This window comes from Chiloscyllium plagiosum, unplaced genomic scaffold, assembly GCF_037043375.1.
Source record: "Chiloscyllium plagiosum isolate Xiang-an unplaced genomic scaffold, Cpla_swu_hap1 HiC_scaffold_7, whole genome shotgun sequence".
NCBI lineage: Eukaryota > Metazoa > Chordata > Chondrichthyes > Orectolobiformes > Hemiscylliidae > Chiloscyllium > Chiloscyllium plagiosum.
Window position 1 is genome coordinate 24,709,615 of NW_028270145.1, and position 20,007 is coordinate 24,729,621.

The 20,007-nt window shown below is 40.7% G+C and overlaps 1 protein-coding gene across 6 annotated transcripts in view; it reads left to right on the forward strand.

The window, feature by feature from the left end:
* LOC122551398 (double-stranded RNA-specific editase 1-like) overlaps positions 1–20,007 on the forward strand; it is a 322,044-nt gene that overhangs the window by 104,455 nt on the left and 197,582 nt on the right. The window contains exon 1 of one of the 6 annotated variants that reach the window (XM_043693223.2): positions 18,311–18,416. The exons of 4 other annotated variants lie outside the window; for them this stretch is intronic. In XM_043693223.2, coding sequence (XP_043549158.1) covers positions 18,317–18,416 — 100 coding nt within the window. In that variant the 5' untranslated portion in view covers positions 18,311–18,316. Of the gene's footprint in view, positions 1–18,310; positions 18,417–20,007 lie in introns of those variants that run through there. One more of the 6 variants, XM_087988847.1, reaches the window with a different exon arrangement.

A 20,007-nucleotide genomic window follows, 5' to 3' on the forward strand; every position in this document is an offset into this window, starting at 1 on the left:
GTAAAATGTTGGAGTGTTAACATCTTGTTTATGTGGCAGTAAATGAGATTGATTCACCCTCCTCTGGCCATTATGACTCACTTACCATTAAAACTCACACTCAGTGATCAGGGACTGATGTTTGTTATGTGCTTTGTGCTTCCCACTGTTTAACTGGGGAAAAGTGTGACTAGGAGAAAGTGAGGATTGCAGGCAGCCTCATTCCTGATGAAGGGCTTATGCCTGAAACATCAACTCTCCTGCTCCTTGGATGTTGCCTGACTGGCTGTGCGTTTCCAGCACTGCACTCTTCGAAAAGTATAACTTGGCCAAGACTGGATGTTAATTATGTGGTCTGGCAACTCAGCATTACCAGAGGAAAATCGGCACTTGCTTTTCTGGTATGAATTTAATCCCTTAAATTAGACATCTTTGCTAGGAATTCAGAAGCTTGAATGCAAGCACAGATGCAGTCTTTCTTCAGAATTCGAAACTACATTTGCTTTTCATAAAATTAAACCTGACCGAATTATAGGCTGCATCATCTGATTGCTCAGTCAGTGGTCAAATTGTCATATGTTCCCTATTAACTTTGGAACATAAGATTCCTACTTCTGTTCATTGTTTAAAATTTGAGTCAGCCTATGTGTAATCATTTCAGTCACTTGGTCATTGTATCAAAATAATTCTCATTATTTAGCTTCCTTTTGAACAGTTAGACAAACTATTGTTATTTAATTATCTCCAAAGATAAAAACAGGTATTAAAAATTATAAATTTTTTTGTTATACTTTAAAAATGTCTTGATTTGTTGAATTTTGGTCTTTTGTGCATTTCAATTTGAAACTGCCTTTTGTCAATTGCCCTGTTTCATTGTTCAAAAATTGTTCAAAAGGAAGCTAACTGATGAGAATTATTTTGAATATTTTAACAGACTTAATGATCTTGTGCAATTTTGCACACATTGATTTCATTTTGCTCTGGGATTATTTTCAATGAGTCTTTCTAATATGTTCTATTTTGAGCTGAGTGAATAGCACTATTTCAATTAATTGACAGTAAGCTTCTCTATATGATAGTGAAACCAGGTGGAAGAGACAATTCAAAGTTTTTGTGCAAACCAAAAGAATTTAGGATTATTGTTTGTTCAGTGGAATTGCTAACTAGAAAGAAAAATATATCCAGCTGAGGGCATTAAGCCTCCTCTTGTGAAGTATTTCAGGTGAGGTATAATGTGTGATATTTAGCAGAATCCTGAGCAAGTCTTTCCCTTTAGTTTTCACATTATTTGGAATGAAATGTTACTTGTGACATTGAACTTTGGAGAAACATCATTTATGTTACTAAATCTATAACTTCCATTAGAAATGCATTAATTAGTTAAACAAAAGGCAATCTTTATTGGACAAAGAATAGCAAGTAACATTTGAAGATGTTAGCAAAATGTAGAATTGTAAAGGATTTAATACAATAATTGTGAATTCATTGAGTTTTCAGGGCAGAGCAAAGCTTAATAAATATTGAGGTACTCTTCAAAAACAACTGATTGTCACTAGGAAAATGTATTCAATCTGAACATATCAGGTTTTAAAGGAACATTAAAATTCTGGAAGACACTCAGGAATGATTAAAATGATTCCAGATTTTAAACTGTTATGGCTGTTGTGCTACACCTTTCCATGGGAGAAAAAACACTGGTCATCCAGGCTTTTAGAAAACTGAAGATAAAGAAATGATGTAGATCTAAGCAGGTATGAGTAAACTTTCAGACTTGTGAGTGCGCCAAACAAGTTGACAAAATCAGCCAGTTATAGATAATTTGGTCAGATTCTGAACAAATCAATTGCTGTCAATGGAAATGAATAAACATGTGGAATTTTAAGCTATATAGGTGGATGATTGAATGATATGATAATTAATAAAGCTTCATGATTTTCAAGACTTGAATCTGCTTGCTGCATGTTTTCTTACTTTATGGAATGCAGAATGAAGCAACAATGTACTTTTTCATGACAAAAGATCTATAATGACACCTTTTCCTGGAGTGTCTTTAATGAGGCAATACATTGCAAAGCACTTTATAATGGTGTAAGCGTTAAAGAAGTATGCAGTAGATGAACAAACATATTCTCAAGTTTGGTGAAAGATGTGCAGAGGCAGAGGTTTTATGGAGTAAATTCAAGGATACAGAGCTAGGCAACTGAAGGCATGGGTTTTAATGATGAGGTGAAAGCAATGCGGATACACAAAATGTTGAATCCAAGAAGTAGTAGCTGAGGAAGTTGAGAGACAGAGTATATTTAAGAGGTGAAGCTGAGGTTGGGTGTTAGCATCAGAACTTGCTTTAAGCTTGATTGAATGATAAAATCTGCATATATAAGCAGGTCTTTGATAACTTGTGATCCAGTTACTGTTTCATCAAAATGTGTTAAAGTCTGACTTGATTTTGTCAACTTTGGGACAGACACCAGTGTTGAAGGACCTTGTCACTCATGCTATAATTTTGTTTTGTTTGCGCACTTTGCACATACATCTTCACTATGGGGATACAAAAGCAGAACATTGCTTTGCTGGAAATTGAGGGGCGAAATAGTGATGAGTCAAGTTTCAATTATGTCCAACTCCAGTTCCACTGAAATTATCAGTGATAAATCCAAGATTATCTTAAATGTCAGTTATAACTCCAGATTAACTGAACTTGTGCAAATCTGTCACACAACTGCATTTACCAGTGAGAGTGAAGTCAGGCTGTAGAAGAACATAAAATCATGGAGTGCTGAATAGGTCGACATTTGACATTCAGATCTCATTGTGAAAGGATGTGTGGTTTTGAGCGTGGCTGAACCTTGGGGGAGAAAAGTTAGTGTTAATTTGGAGAGAATGTAAAGTTGATGCAGCAAGTGGAAAACTAGCACATGGTGAAAAAAAGGACATTATTGTGATGGTCAACCATTTTGAAAGTCGAAGCGAGCATCTTGAAACAGTCGGACTAGTAGACTATCTGTTCACCCAAGAAAAGTAGCAGAACTGTTGGCTAATCTAACTAACTTCGTTCAAGGCAGTCCAAGCAAAAGAATGTTTCTATCAGTGGTCTGATCCAGCAGCAAATAGAATCTAGTCTTGCAAAGAGGCTCGATCGCCTGCAATGATGAATGACTGGATTTAAGGAAAAGCATGGCATTGTGAAGATGAAACATAGGAAACGGAGGAGAAGGCGATGCAGCCCATTAAGCTCACTCCACCATCATCATGGCTGATTCTGTATCTCCATGCCATAATCTCCCTCTCTCCTGTGTGCCTTGATACCTTTAGGCTCTGGAAATCTATTTCTTTCTTTCTTAAATATATATTCAGTGTCTTGACTTCTTCAGCTTTCTGTGTTAAGAAATCCATAGGTTCACCATCCTCTGAGTGAAGAAATTTCTCCTCCTATTAATCTGAAATTGCCTACCATGTTTCATCATGATCCATGGTTCTGGACACCTTCACCCCAACCCTTGCACAAGGGAAACATTATCCCTAGCCCAGTCTAATAAGCCCTGTCAAAAATCTTTTATATGTTTCAATTTAGGCGAGGGAATCAAAATCATTATCAAAATCCCCAACCAACACCAACTCAGTCAACCCAATGAGTAACCTTGAGTAACAAACCTACCGTCTTCTCAATCATCAGTACATTCGCTCTTTATAAGTGCATTGTTCCTTGGGTAAGGAGACTAAAAGTGCACACGATACTCCATGTGTGATCGCACCAAGTTCTTATGCAGCTGCAGTAAGACTTACTTTTTAATGTACTTAATCCCTCTCGTCGTGACGGCCAAGATGCCATTTACTTCCTAATTGCTTGTTTGCTGTGCCTGCATACTTGTTTTTAGTTCCTGGTGTACAACAATGTTTGTACTTTAACATTTCTCAGTCTGTCGGTATCTAAGTAATACTCTGCTATTCCATTTTAGCAAAAAATGCAGACAACCCCACACTTCTCCAGGTTAAGCTGCATCTGTCATGTATTTACCCCTACGCAACTTGTCTAAATCCTTGAACCTGTTTATGTCAGCCTCACCATTTAATCCTGCCTCATGTTTAGAAATTTGGCACTTGGTTCCCTCATCTAAATTGTTGATACATATTATGAATACCGAGGCCCAAGCATTCTTTGCTACAATCTTTATCCTCAGCTATGATCAGTTATTGGAATCTATAATCGAGGAAAGGGCAACCGAACACCTTGAAAATTTTCAGTTAACCACACATGACAGGTCATGCCTGACAAACCTCATAAAATATTTTTTTGAAGAGATGACTAAGGTGGTGGACAGGGGAATGTGTATGGATGTTGTTTGCATGTAATGTAGTTCCAGAGGCTCTTTGAAGAAGTCCCACATGAGAGACTGTTAACTAAAGTAGAAACCTACAGAGAATGAATATAAACTTGAGGTCAAGTTACTGGCATGGTTGGGAAATTAGTTGAGTGGCAGGTGACAGTAGGTTCGGATAATGAGTGGGTTCTCAAATTGACAGGATGTGATCAGCTTTGTCCCACAGGGACCTGTGGTTGGGTTCAATTATTCACATTATTTATAAGCAACTTGGATAATGGCATTGAAAGTCATACTTACAAATTTGCTGATTACAAATTTCAGTGAAATTGGAAATAGTGTAGATAGCCTAAAATAACAAAGAGATATTGATAGACTAAGTTGGGCAAAGCTGTGGCAGATGGAGTTCAATGTAAGTAAGTGGATTTTTTTTGATCAAAAAAGATACATCAGTGTATTTTCTAAATGGTAGGTAGTTAAATAGATTGGATGGCTGAAGTGACTTTGGGGTTCAGTGGATGGATCTTGAAAATGTCATGAACAGGTACAGAAAATAATCAAGAAAGCTCATGGAATGCTGGCCTTCATATCGAGAGGATCTGGAGTACAACAACGCAGAAGTAAATGCTGCAGTTATACAAACCCTGGTTCGACCTCACTAAGACTACTGTGCATTTTATGATCTGGGCATCTTATGAAGGAGGGATATATTAGCCTTGGAGGAAGTACAATGGAGGTTGACAACAATGATAACTTAATCTCTGAAGTCCAGGTATCAGGAGAGATTACACATGTTAGGCCTGTTGTCTCCAGAATTTAGAAAATGAATGAGTGATCTGATGAAAGTCTTCATGATATTAACAGGAAATGACAGAGAAAGTAAAGACAAGCTATTTACAGTGGTTGGGGATTCTAGGACTATATCGTTTGAGAATTAGGGCCAGACTGTTATGGAGACATGTTAGGAAGCACTTAGACACACAAAGGGTGTAAATGTTTAGACCAGTCTTCCAGAGATACTGGATAAGTTGCTAATTTTAAATCTGAAATAGGTAATTTTTAGTTTCGCAAAGGTATTAAGGGATATAGGCCGAAGGCAGAAGATTAGCCATGACTTCATTGAATGGCCATACCTGTGTTTCCTATGCTCCTAATCTTAGTTTGTTATCTTATTTTGTTCACGGGTCTCAAATTTTTTGGATTTACAGTGAAAGACATGCAAAGAAACAAGGTACACGTGAGCCAGCATTTGATCTCCAGCTCAAAAATTACTTTGATTTGAAATCCATAGATGGTGATTCTAAGGATTTGGGCTGTTCTGAACTGATTTCTTGCAAGGAATTGTGTGTTGATGCTGCTCGGATATTCTAATGCTGAGTGCCTTACTTGGGGTGAAAATCTTGGAAATGGAGAACTGTTCATTGGAACAAGAATTCCTTTGCATTTGGAAATGAAGAAATGCTCTTGTTGTTCATTATACTGGTGGCTGCTTGAGGAGTTTTTGCGTTTGGTGTCATCAGGTGTCTGATTCTGTTTGGGTTATGAGAGGGACAAGAAACTCCAACCAATCGGATTGACGCATCCTCACCTATACATGATTTAAACAGAAATAATAAACGACATTTGAACCCTGTAGAGAAAATGAAATGCTGAAACAGAAAAATCAAGAACTGTGGATGCTGGAAATCAGAAACAAAAACAAGTTGCTGGAAAAGCACAGCATGTCTGGCAGCATCTGTGGTGAGAAATCAGAGTTAAAATTTCAGGTCCAGTGACCTTTCAAAACTGATAGCTAGCAAAAGGATGCTTTATATGCAGTAGATAGGGTGGGGAAAAGGTGGTGGGAGTAAAAAGCCCAAAGAGAGAGAGAAAGCATGTTGGATAGATAAAGGAGCGGGTAAAGAATGAAAAGCTGCTACTGGGGACTACTGGCAGCTGACAGTAGGTTGTGTGTGGTAGTTGACCCATGTGATGACGAGGCCTGGTATGTATGGATTGGGATAAGGACATGGGAGTGCTCAAGTTCTATAACTGTTGAACTCAATTGCGGCAGAAGGCTATTGAGTTCCCAAACAAAAATGAGGTGCTGTTCTTCCAGCTTGCATTGAATTTTGCTGGAGCACTACAGAAAGCCTGAGGCAGAGCTGTTGTCAAGGGAACAAGGTGGTGTGTTGAAGTGGCAAGCAACTGGAAGCTTGGTAATATTTGCTGACAGAACATAGGTTCTGCAAAGTGGTCACTCTGTTTGCGATTCATTTCCCCAGTGCAGAGGCGATCACATTGTGAACAGCGAATGCAATAGACTTAGAGTCATAGAACTGTAAAGCACGGAAACAGACCCTTCAGTCCAACTCATCCATACTGACCAGATATCCTAACCTAATCTCGTCCCATTTGCCGGCACTTGGCCCATATCCTTCTAAACCCTTCCTATTCAACCCATCCAGATGCCTTTCAGATGTTGTTATTCTACCAGCCTCCTCCACTTCCTCTTTAGAACATAGAACGTTACGGCGCAGTACAGGCCCTTCAGCCCTCTGTTGCGTAGACTTGCAAAATTAATCTGATGCCCATCTCACCTACACCGTTCCATTATTATCCAAATATATGTTCAATGCCCATTTAAATGCCCTTAACGGCGGCGAGTCTACAGGCAGGTAGGCTGTTCCATGCCCCTACAACTCTGAGTAAAGACACGACCCTTGATATCTGTCCTATTTCTATCACCTCTCAATTTAAAGCTGTGTCCCCTTGTGTCAGCCTTCACCATCCGAGGAAAAGGGCTCTTGCTGTCCACCCTATCTAACCCCCTGATTATCTGATATGTTTCGATTCGGTCACCTCTCAACTTTCTTCTCTCCAAAGAAAACAGCGTCAGTTCCCTCAGCCTTTCCTCATAATATGTTCCTTCTATACCAGGCAACCTTCTCGTAAATCTCTTCTGAACTCTTTCCAAAGCTTCCACATCCTTTCTGGAATGTGGTGATCAGAACTGCACACAATACTGCAGCTGCGCCCTTCCCAGTGTCTTGTACAGCTGAAGCATGACCTCGTGGCTCTGAAACTCAATCCCTCTTCCAATAAATGCCAACGCACCATATGCCTTCTTAACAACCCTATCAACCTGGGTGGCAACATTCAGGAATTTGTGCACCTGGACACTGAGATTTCTCTTCATCTATACTGCCAAGAATTTTACCATTAGCCCAGCACTCTGCATTTTTGTCACTTCTTCCAAAGTGAACTATCTCACACTTTTCTGCATTATACTCCATTTGCTGCTTCTCAGCCCAGCTCTATGGGGGCGGCATAGTGGTGAGCACTGCTGCCTCACAGCACCAGAGACCTGGGTTCAATTCCCGCCTCAAGCAACTGTCTGTGTGGAGTTTGTATATTCTCCCCATGTCTGTGTGGCTTTCTTCCGGCTGCTCCGGTTTCCTCCCACAACACACAAATGTGCAGGTTAGGTGAATTGGCCATGCTAAATTGCACGTAGTGTTAGGCAAAGGGGTAAATGTAGGGGAATGGTCGAGGAGAGTTGCTCTTCGGAGGGTCGGGGTGGACTTGTTGGACCGAAGGGCCTGTTTCCACACTGTAAGTAATCTAATCTACATCATATCTATGTCCCTCTGTAATCTATAATATCCTTTGGCACTGTCCACAACTCTGCCTACCTTAGTGTCATCTGCAAATTTACTAACCCATCCTTCTAAGCCTACCTTCAGATCATTTAAAAAATTACAAACAGTAGTGGCCCCAGAACAGATACTTGCGGCACACCACTGGTAACTGAGCTCCAGGATGAACATTTCCTATCAACCACCACCTCTGTCTTCTTTCAGCTCGCCAATTTCTGATCCAAACTGCGAAATCGCCTTCAATCCTGAAACTCTTTATTTTGTGCAATATCCTACCTTGTGGAACCTTATCAAGTACCTTACTGAAGTCCATATTCACCATGGAGCTCATTCCTGAAGAAGGCCTTATGCCCGAAACGTCGATTCTCCTGCTTCTTGGATGCTGCCTGACCTTTTCCAGCAACACATTTTTCAGCTCCATATTCACCACATCAACCACCTTTCATCCATTTGTTTTATCACCTTCTCTAAGAACTCCATAAGGTTTGCACGCAAACCTCACACAAAACAATGTTGACTATCCCTAATCAAATTATCCCTCTCCAGATGATTATAAATCCTATCTCATAAACTTTTCCAACACCTTACCCACAACCGAAGTAGGGCTCACTGACCTATAATTACCAGGGTTGCCTCAGCTTCCCTCCTTAAAGGAGAGAACAGCATTTGCTATCCTCCAGTCTTCTGGCACTGTTCCTGTTGACAATGATGACCTAATGATCAAAGCCAAAAGCTCAGTAAATTCCTGCCTGGCTTCCCAGAGAATCCGAGGAAAAATCCCATCCAGCCCCAGGGCCTTAACTATTTTCAGATTTTCCAAAATTTCTAAAACCTCCTCTTTGTCAACCCCCCATCCCATTCAATCTTGTAGCCTGGGTCTCCGTATTCTCATTAACAACATGAATACTGATGAAAAATATTCATTTAGCGCTTCCCCTATGTCCTCAGATTCCACACACAACTTTCCACTACTATCTTTGGCCCTATTCTTATTGTCATCATTATTTTATTCCTGATATATCTACAGAAGGCCTTGGGGTTTTCCTTGATCCTATCCCCTAACAACTTCTCATGTCCCCTCCTGGCTCCTCTTAGCCTTCTCTTTAGATCTTTTCTGGCTAACTTATAGCCCTCAAGCCCCCTAACTGAGCTTTCATGCCTCATCCTCAGTAAGCCTTCCTCTTCCTCTTGACAAGAATTTCAAATTCAGTAGTAAACCATGGTTCCCTCTCTTGACAACTACCTCCCTGCCTGATAGGTATATACTTAGAGGACCTGCAGTAGCTTTTCCTTGAATAAGCTCCGCATTTCAAGAGTGTCCATCCCCTGCAGCTTCCTTCCCAATCCTATGCATCTTAAATCTTGCCTAATTGCATCATAACTATCTTCCCCCAGTTATACCTCTTTTCCTGTGGTTTATACTTATTGCTGTTGTAAACATAATCGAATTATGGTCACAATCGCCAAAGTGCTCACCTACCTCCAAATTTAATACCTGGCTGGGTTCATTAGCTGAAAATGTGTTGCTGGAAAAGTGTAGCAGGTCAGGCAACATCCAAGGAGCAGGAGAATCGACGTTTCGGGCATGAGCCCTTCTTCAGGAACAAGGAGAGTGTGCCAAGCAGGCTAAGCTAAAAGGTAGGGAGGAGGGTCTTGGGGCAAGGGCGTTGGAAATGCGATAGGTGGAAGGAGATTAGGGTGAGGGTGATAGGCCGGAGTGGGGTTGGGCGCGGAGAGGTCAGGAAGAAGATTGCAGGTTAGGAAGGTGGTGCTGAGTTCGAGGGTTAGGTCTGAGACAAGATGGGGGGAGGGGAAATGAGGAAACTGGGGAAATCTGAGTTCATCCCTTGTGGTTGGAGGGTTCCTAGGCAGAAGATGAGGCGCTGTTCCTCCAGCCGTCGTGTTGCTATGGTCTGGCGATGGAGGAGTCCAAGGACCTGCATGTCCTTGGTGGAGTGGGAGGGGGAATTGAAGTGTTGAGCCACAGGGTGGTTGGGTTGGCTGGTCCGGGTGTCCCAGAGGTGTTCTCTGAAACGTTCCGCAAGTAGGCGGCCTGTCTCCCCAATACAGAGGAGGCCACATCGGGTGCAGCGGATGCAGTAAATGATGTGTGTGGATGTGCAGGTGAATTTGTGGCGGATATGGAAGGATCACTTGGGGCCTTGGAGGGAAATAAGGGGGGAGGTGTGGACGCAAGTTTTGCATTTCTTGCGGTTGCAGGGGAAGGTGCCGGGAGTGGAGGTTGGATTGGTGAGGGGTGTGGACCTGACAAGGGAGTCACGGAGGGAGTGGTCTTTTCGGAACGCTGATAGGGGAGGGGAGGGAAATATATCCAGTTCATTACCCAGTACCAAATCCAATATGGCATCTTGCAAGGTATTTTGTACATGACATTAGTTTTGCTTGTTGCCTGTATATAGGGCGTTTCAAGTTCATTAGCTGCTGTTTTAATGTGTTGGTGGGTTTGCAGGCTGCCATGATGGTAAGAGGTCTGAGTAGTCTGGCAGTCATTTCTGAGATGTCTTTAATGTAGGGGAGAGTGGCTAAGGTTTCTGGATGTGTTTTGTCTGCTTGTTAGGGTTTGTTGCTGAGAAATCAGCGGATTATGTTCATTCGGTACCCGTTCTTTTTGAATACACTGGAAGTGATTTTCCTCTGCTCTGAATAGTTCCTTTGTGCTGCAGTGTGTGGCGGCTTGTTGAAATAATGTTCTAATGCAGCTTCGTTTGTGGGTGTTGGGATGATTACATCTGTAGTTCAGTATTTGGTCAGTATATGTTGTTTTCCTGAAGATACTGGTTTAAGGTTCCCCATTGGCTGTTCGCTGTACTAGGACATCTTGGAATGGCAGTTTGTTTTCCTCCTCTAGTGAATTTTATGCCAATAAGGGTATTATTGATGGTCTTGAAGGTTTCCTCTAATTTGTTTCGTTCAGTGATGACAAAGGTGTCATCCACGTAGCGGATCCAAAGTTTGGGTTGAATGTTTGGCAGAGCTGTTTGTTCGAGTCTCTGCATTACTGCCTCTGCTAAGAACCCCGGTATCAGAGATCCCATGGGTGTTCTATTGGTTTGTCAGTAGGCTTTATTGTTGAAGGTGAAGTGGGTGGTAATGCATAGGTCATTTAGTATCTCTGCCATCTGCTGCGGTTCCACATAGGCTGCCTTATTGATCTTTGAGGGGCCCTAATCTCTCACTAGTTACCTTTTTGTCCTTAATATATTTATAGACTCCTTTGGATTCTCCTTAACCCTGTTTGTCAAAGCTATCTCATGTCGTCTTTTTGCCCTCCTGATTTCCCTTTTATGTATCCTCCTCCTGCCTTTGTACTCTTCTACGGATTCACTCAATCTCTGCTGTCTATACTTGACATATGCTGCTTTCTTTTTCTTGACTGAAACCTCAATTTCTCTAGTCCTCCAGCATTCCCTACACATACCACTCTTGCCTTTCACCCTTACACCTACCAGTCTCTGGACTCTCGTTATCTCATTTTTGAAGTCTTCCCATTTTCATTGAGTGAAGTGCTGTTTCATTTGGAGAGGGTATTTGGGCTTTTGGATACTGAGGAGGGAGGAAGTCAATGGGCAGGTGTTGTACCTCCTGCAGTTGGAGGGGGGATGTTCCATGGGGCTGTGGCGACATGTTAGGAGCGAAGGAGAAGTGAACCAGGGTGTCACGAGACAGAATGGTCCCTCTGGAAGGCTGTCATGGCAGGGGAGGGGAATATTATTTTGTTGATGGAGCCTCAGTGGAGGTGGCAGAAATGTTGGCTAATAATCCTCTGGATGTGGATGCTGATGGGATGTTAGGTGGAGGAAGAGAGGGGCTGAGGGCCAAAATGCAGGGGGTGGGTCAGAACCAGCTGAGGGGCTTGACAGCCACGGTGGTGGGAAATCCTCGGTTGACGAAGAAGGTGGACATTTCAAAGACCCTCTTATGGATTTTGTCATTCTCAGAACAGATGTGATGGAGACAGAGGAACTGGGAGAATCGAGCAGTGTGTGGGGATGTGTAGTCAAGGTGGGAGTTGGTGGGTTTGTTGTGGATATTGCTGACCAGCCTATCTGCAGAAATGGAAACAGATGTTGAGGAAGTGAAAGGGTGAGTCAGAAATGGACCTAGAGGAAGTGAAACATTGCTAAATAAATACAGGAGTAAGAGAGTTAAAGGCAGAAAATATAAAAAAAAGTATTATATTTTTAAAAATCCTCAGAACTAAATAAATTCTAAAGGATTGAGACTGCCTAATTGTAAAAAGCAAAGTAACTTTTCAGACCCAGGTTGGTTATTGGACAGTGAGTAATTATTGCTAATGGTGCCATTTGAAGTTCACATACACCTGAATGAATGCATCAGTTTAACTTTGTCGTGCCTTGTTTTATGGATAACAATGGGGTGAGTATCAGAACTCCATGCTATTAGCAAGGTACAGTTGTTGGTGCAAGATTGTCATTCAGATAGGAACTTTGAATTTCTGTCCGTGCATGCTCAGAAGGTTGATCTCTCTCTCTCTCTCTCTCTCTCTTCTCTTCCCCCACCCACCCAATAACTGAGCGTGATGCTGGATTCATTGTTTGTAACGCAACATTTAGGGCAAAGCTGATGGATGGAATGTGAAGTGAAAGGGCATAAGTGACACTGAAACTTGAAGAGCATGGGCATTTAAGAATTGCATCCCATTCTGAAAAAACATTTATCATAATGTGCCATTCCTTAGTGATGCAAAAACTGTGTCATTGGATTGGATGAAATATAGCTTATAATAAAATCCATCATTAGTGAACCTTGACTTTCAGGTGAAATTGGCATGGTGTAATGTGACAATAGATTTTGAACAGAAACGCATATGCACTCAACTGGTACATAAACACTTTTAACTCATGAAAACCTGAGATGTGGACACCACTTGTTAGCAGATTTCATATACGGTATATTTCACTTTCAGGACTGTTCACTGAAATACAAGTCTGTTAGTTTGAGGCAAATCTGCTGTACATTCAGGCGCAAGGATGAGCAATCTACTTCAATCACTGATTCTGGGTCTGATTCTCAAGAACATTATTCTCAGAATAAATTGTTGTGCAACGAATCAACTACTGCACTGTTTTCAGATTCCATAGTTGGTGACATACAAAGTTAAGCAATTAAAGAGTGCTGTTCACTTGTACTGTCAAGCTTTCCATTGCAAATGTGTTTGAATAAAACAGCATTAGAGTATTTGTTATGTCAGCTGTGTTTGATATTATTTGACCTGTATGAATGGTTTGCTTTAAAAGAGAGACTTTCCTTAAGACATGCAGTATTTTACTTTGGTGAGTTCTAATAACTGTTATCAGCAGACACTGACAGTCCCTGCAGCTGGGGTCATGGTTAGGTTTAGTTTCCTTCACGTCTACTGCAGTCAGTGTTATTGATGTAATTTGTAATTCTCAGTTAAAAATCACACAACACCAGGTTATAGTCCAACAGGTTTAATTGCAATTAAACCTGTTGGACTATAACCTGGTGTTGTGTGATTTTTAACTTTGTACACCCCAGTCCAACACCGGCATCTCCAAATCATGTAATTCTCTCTCCCTCTCTCTCTTTCTTTCTCTCTTTCTCTCTCTATCTCTCTCTCTCTCTCTCTCTCTCTCTCTCTCTCTCTCTCTCTCTCTCTCTCTCTCCCTTTCAGTTTTACATAGTCTAATGTTGAAGAAATCAGAAACATTCTGCTCACAAACAAAGAAGCACATTGTTCAGAGTGGGCTGTTTTGGGGTGATGTCAGAATGTCGTCCTTCACTCAGTGAAAGTATGAAAAAAGCTGCAGAGACTCGGGATCAATCCAGAATTTCAAGAATGAAATTTTTCCAGAAGCAAAATGCTGTGGATGCTGGAAATCAGAAATGGAATGGAAAATGATTGAAATATTAAGCAGATTTGGTAATATGTATTCAGGGAGAAACAGAGTTAACATTTCAGGTCTGTAATGTTTCCCAGGGGCATATTTGGTGGATTTTCTTTTGCTAGGCAAGGCTGTTTAGGGTTTTGGAGTGAGGTAAGTTGTAAAACAGATTAGCAATGATAAGGTTGGTTGCTGGATCGAGCGCAAAAATTTGAATACTTTCTGTAGGGATTTTTATAAATCATGGAGCAAATTATCATAATTGGATCAATGATTCTTGACAGTCAAATCTGTCCGTTCTGAATACATGAACTTGTGCTTTAGCCACCATTGTTCCTGGTTTATCAATGTGACATTGATAAAATACAACCACCAGAATATTATGCATCTTGAGTTAAATTTCCTACCTTTTTTGAAATGTTGAGTTTTTGAGTTGGTCAACACCTCTTGAATTTACATTATTAAACTTAAATTGCTTTCGGAATTTCAAAATGGATGTAAATGTGATCATCACTGTTGGTTATCTGGCAAGATTTCCCGATGTTGTTCAGAGTGTTTTGAGCATCTGTTCCTTAGAATGTTACGTAGGCCTCCTTATCCAGATATTCTGTAGTTCAAATAATTCTGTAAGCAGACATGTATTTTCAGCCCAGTCTGCAGTTCCTTTGGTAAAACCCTGTTCCAGGGAATGACTTTCCTCGTATGTACATAGTTTTTACCCTCTTTCTGCACTGCAATTTTCTATTTTCTAGATTCAATGATGGATGATCTTTTGAAGAGTATCCACAAGAAATTCTAAAGACATTCAAGGTGCTTTACCTTGAAGTGATTTGCAAAATTCACATGTTAGGGCAGAAATTATTGAGATTTTCCTGTTCTTGGAAAAGAGCAAATATTTTTTGAGCATAACTAGAAAGAGCTAATTCCATATCTTTCCTTGCTATTAGTTCACAACACTAGGGACAAGTAGAATTTCAGTATATGATAATACTTAGTGTTTGCATGTCAAGGGTTGATGCACAGCTTGATGCAGCCACACAATAAGGTGGCCATCAAGTTGGGGATGGCATCGGAAACAGTTTTATATGGCTTTATTCATGGTGTTCGTTGAGACATGGTCCATCTTTGATCTCCAAGTGACTTGGGTGACTGCAGTGGCACAGGCTTGGGGAGTAGACCAGACCAATGCCACATACAACAGCAGTGAGTATCTTACACCTGATGACCAGGTTTCTACCTGCAATGGAGAGGGCGAGGTGTTCCCATCTGCTCAGTTTCTGCCTTACCTTGGTGCTATGCTGTCCCAAGTTTTAGCACACACTCTAAACCACATTCCCAGCATCTTCAGATAATCTGACCTGATGATCAAAGGATCGCTCAGCCTGGAATAGTCATCCCTCTATCAGGCAGGCTCACAGCCTTCCTGATAGACTCAACTAAAGGCTCTATACAGCACACAAACAAGGCAGGCAAGAATGGGCAACCCTGCCGAACCTCTGGATCTGATTGGGAAGCTTTCCGATTCCCACCCATCAACTGAGACTTCCCTAACAATGTTGATGTAGAGCAATCCAATCTTAGTGCAAGGGGGCTGAAGACATTGTGCGGCTCAGTGACTCTGAACTGTTTCCATCAGGAATCTGGAAATGACATCCGGTTTGCTGTCAGCCCCTCCGGCTCGTCCACCCACATCGATGATGCAGTTCAAGTCTCCGGCCAAAATGGCCGAACTGTACATTGCCAGCAACAGTGGGAGCTGGTAAATGACAGCCAGTCGCCCACTCTTTACCACATTCATTAGTCTCAGGGGATCGTTTCTGTACATAACGTCTCCTCCGAGGAGGTGCCCACCCATCACCTCCATTACATCAGAGATGGTGAAGTTGCCTCCTACGCAAAATACTCAGGCCAGAGGAATGGCAATCGTTGCACCATAACCAAATTGAAGGCCTCTGGGCTCACTAGGTCAACCATTTCCTGTAGCTGCTGAGATGGGCGATCTTACACTCATGCAGAAAACAAGAGGTCTGTTTTGATATTAGCCAGTTAGACTGAAGTGGAAACATATCGTGTAGTGGATTTAACATTGTGCACGTTAATGCTGGCAATTTTAAAATCTATTTAAGATTTATTGAATTACCAAGAGATCCAATGTCCGTTCACCCATCGTCTTGTCACTGGCGGTGTCCCTGTATCCCCTTGGTGTGGGTAAACTTTTGGATTCTCGCAGGGCTGAGACAGCTGTCCTGTTTTTCCTGCGGTTGCTGCCACAACAATAAGCATATTTAAGGCTAAGGAGAGAACCAATTGTTGGCAATGAATGTATTTGAGATGGTCATTAGATACTAAAGGACAGATCTTTCAGTTTCATTTACTTGCTTTTGTCAAAGTTAAAATACGGACTGCACCACTTTGAGCTACTAGGGCTTAACCCATGTTTAAGTCTGGACCTTAGTCTTCTGCTGAGCTTCTCAGAAATTGAAAATTGCATGCAATGAGAACAAAGTATCATTGAAGTATGGGACCAATAGAGTGCAAGTGATAAGGATCAGTAGGGAAGGACAAAAAGCAAGAGATGCAATTAAAATTAGCTTTAAAATGAAGAAAATTCATCCAATTCAATAACGTTAGTAGTTTAGATCAAGGCAAAACATGGATACTGAAATTTGTTTTGAAGTTACTTTTGTCTCATTTCTGTGCTCAAAAATTCCCAGGCTTTCCATTCATTATAGGTGAGGGTGCATGTGGCACCATTGTCAATTTATTGCCAGAACCATTGCGTCTCTGATGCCAGATCCGGGTGGGAAGAAGGGATGAACACTGTGGTGAAACAAGTTCTCAGATATAATTCCAGTGCATCCATTCCATCTGTATTCATCATGAACTGAAGCTTGCACCTTAAACCTATCTGTTGAATTTGTTGACTTCCATTTATTTTTAAATAAAGGTGTTAATTTCTAAAATTGCATCACCTGACCCCACTGACAGTGCTAACAACCAACACCCCTTGACAATGTTTAGTTCTCCCACCTTACCCCTAAGTGTGTTAATTCCCCTTCTGTCACCCCCTAACAGTGTTCACTTTCACTCTATAATCCTTGATGGCATTCACTCCACTGCCCTCTGCCATCCCTGATGATGTTTCATCTCATCTGTTTCAAGAAAAATATGAAAAGCCCTTCACCTGTCACTCTTTGACTGTAGTGATTCTTCAATTTTGGTTAGAGACGAGCAGAGATTCTGGAAGGTGAATTGGGAGATTGGGTGCAGGAAGAGCTGAGAACTCAACAGGGTTTGTGAGTAGATGAGCACTCTGGAGATTTTGAGAGCTGGGAGAGAGATACACACTGGCAGTTGTGCAAGAATGGCTAAGCACAGTCAATGGGGGCAGGAGGTAAACATTGCTGTTGCTTTGACATTCCAGCTGATCTGCTTACCTGGAGTTGTTGATTTTATGTTAATTTTGAAAGCTCCAAGTAAATTCATGTCACAAATATCAATACAGTGCACCCAGGCCAAGTTGTTGTACTGTTGGCCATCTATACCATTGTTGTTGGATTCGTGGAACAATCTTGTATGTACATGACCAACGTTGGTCATTGTTTCAAGTCACTTCAGTGACTTTAGTTGAGTTAGAGGATTCGACCTGTAATCATAAGATTTGGGCTGTAGCTTGACAACAGTTAAAATCATGCAGAATGTTTGGAATTGCAAATTGTTTTGAAGTGGTGATCTGTGTGACTTTTTTGAACACATTTAAGCAAAACCATAAGGTGATCCTGATTTGTGGTGTGTGTTGGAAAATTTACTGACCCCCCCCCTCCCCGGTTCAATAACAATCCTAGTATTGCTGCATTCTTGCAGGTGGCTTTCATCATCCTAAATTAATGCTGAAGATATTTGTCCTAACTCTTTTTGGAAGGTGAATGGCTAAACCTACAATATATGACAAAAATGTTACTGTGATTAGCTCTCACTAATATTCCCCCTGTTGTAACCCCGAGAAGTCAGATTCAAACTGGTCTGTATGTGTGTGCAAAAATTTTATACAAATACACACTGGCGAGTACTCACGATTTAATTCATCCTTCTGCAGACAGTTTTTGATGTAAAACATGCAGGAAGTAATGATTTGTGTATATGATTATTATTATGCATGGGAAAGGTGGAGAAGCTTTTGAAATAAAAAACGCTGTTTCAAATGAAACTGCTTTTTGTTAAGAGGTCTCAATATATGGAGAAATGTGTTTGAAGGTGAATCTCCCTTTTATTTGTAGCTGAGCTGGTTTTGGGTAGAGTGAGAGTGCAGTTGCTCTGTCTCTCACAGAATGAAGGAACTGGTACTGTGAAAGAGTCAGCACAGGGTTAACTGTCACCTCGGCAGGCGCGTGATAGCCTAAATGAATTGCTGTATTAATATACTTTGTTAAGTCAGACGAGAGATTTAGCGCGCCATTGACCTGTTCAAGCTGCACAGCCAGCTCAGTGCTGTATGGCTTCACTGCTGGCTGCGACAGTCAATATGGGCACTTTTATTCATTTGGTCAGGCGCAAGTTCAAAAGGCGTCGAAGGAAGCGGTCAGAAAAGAAAGGTAGAGTTTAATATATTTTTAACTCTGTGCTAGAAATAGTGAGAGCTGCGGGTTGATCAGACTTGTGATAGCTAAAGATTTTGGTTCATTTTGCACATTGCATGCTTCTTTAGGACTGAGATGCTGAAAGGTGGTTATTTTTTCCAGAGGTTAATTAAGGTTTTTGGCTTGGAACTTCAGTTGCATTTTGCATAGAATGTCCTCAGCTATTGGTATTAATTGTACTTAGTGATTTAAACATTTTTGGCAGTGATGTTTTAACTGCTATTAGTTGTCTGCTTAGACAGGTTTATTGTAATAGTGGAGCAAATTCTGAATCATATTAAACATACCTGTATATAATTACATTCTTTATGTTTAGTTTAACTTCCAATTTTCTGTTACAGCCTCTGAATAATAAGTAAGCTTGTTTTTTTCATAATGTTGTATTTTAAACTATATTATGATATTCAAATTTATGTTCACCTTTGGTTGAGATAATTCAGAAATAAACATTTGACCATCTAAATATTTGTGAAAGAGAACTTAAAGGCTTAAATCACAAGGTGATCAGAATGCAGGAACTTAGAACACCTGCCAGACTTAGCCTCAGCTAATTCATTTGGGGGATGAATGTGGAGGCATGATAAGAAAGTAGAATTTAAGGTTGTATCTGTTAAGTCATTTTGAAACATTCCAGGTTGCTCCATGTAAGCACAGAATTGCAGTCTTCTTGGGATTTTTAACCGTGTACAGTACTTCCATTGAAAGCATCCTAGGAGATGACCCCTTTTCAATAAATGGTGTTGTCTACATGAGTAACCTTAGTTTGGCAATGCAGGTAAGGAGCCTTGAATGCAGTCAGATGATTTATTAATTTGAGACCTGCTGCCTTCTGGTGTATCTTTTGAGGTCTTAATTGTTGTACTTAGCCTTTTGGAGCTTGAATATTCAGTCAGATATCATCAATCAGAAATAATTCATCTTAAAATTCCCCAATTCTCAAACCTTAAGGAAAGGATAAATATAAATACACAGAATGAGAGCTCAGGACCAAATGTTACATGCAAGGTTTACTTTATTTTGAAACTGCTCTCTGTACTGTTTTAAGGCACTGTATCCCAGTGATCTTTGTTGATCGATCTGAAAGCTTCACTCACCTATCCTGGACCTCTACTTAGCCGGTTCCTTACGATATTTGACCATCATAATTTCATAAATCATTTAAATATTTTAGGAGGTTTCTTACCAGGCTTGGTGTTATATTTGTATCAATTCATTGTGATTTTAAAGAAAACTTGTTGGAGATTTTTCAGCCAGAAGTGATTATTGGTGTCAAGGAACATCAAAGCTTAGATCACCCACAGTGTTTGTGTATCTTCAAAAGCCAACTATTTTAGTTGCTGTCAGAGTGTTTTGTATGCTTGCTTTCTTAATTGAGGAATTACACATTACATCCTGAAAAACGGTTAAAGGATGAATTTAAAGAAAGGGAGCAAGTTCTAAAATGAAATGATGAAAGTAATAATCTTGAAAAGTGTTAATGCACAGGTTTTCACTCAATGTCTCAGTTCTTTCATTCTTAATCTACATATCAAAATTTTAAAGCATC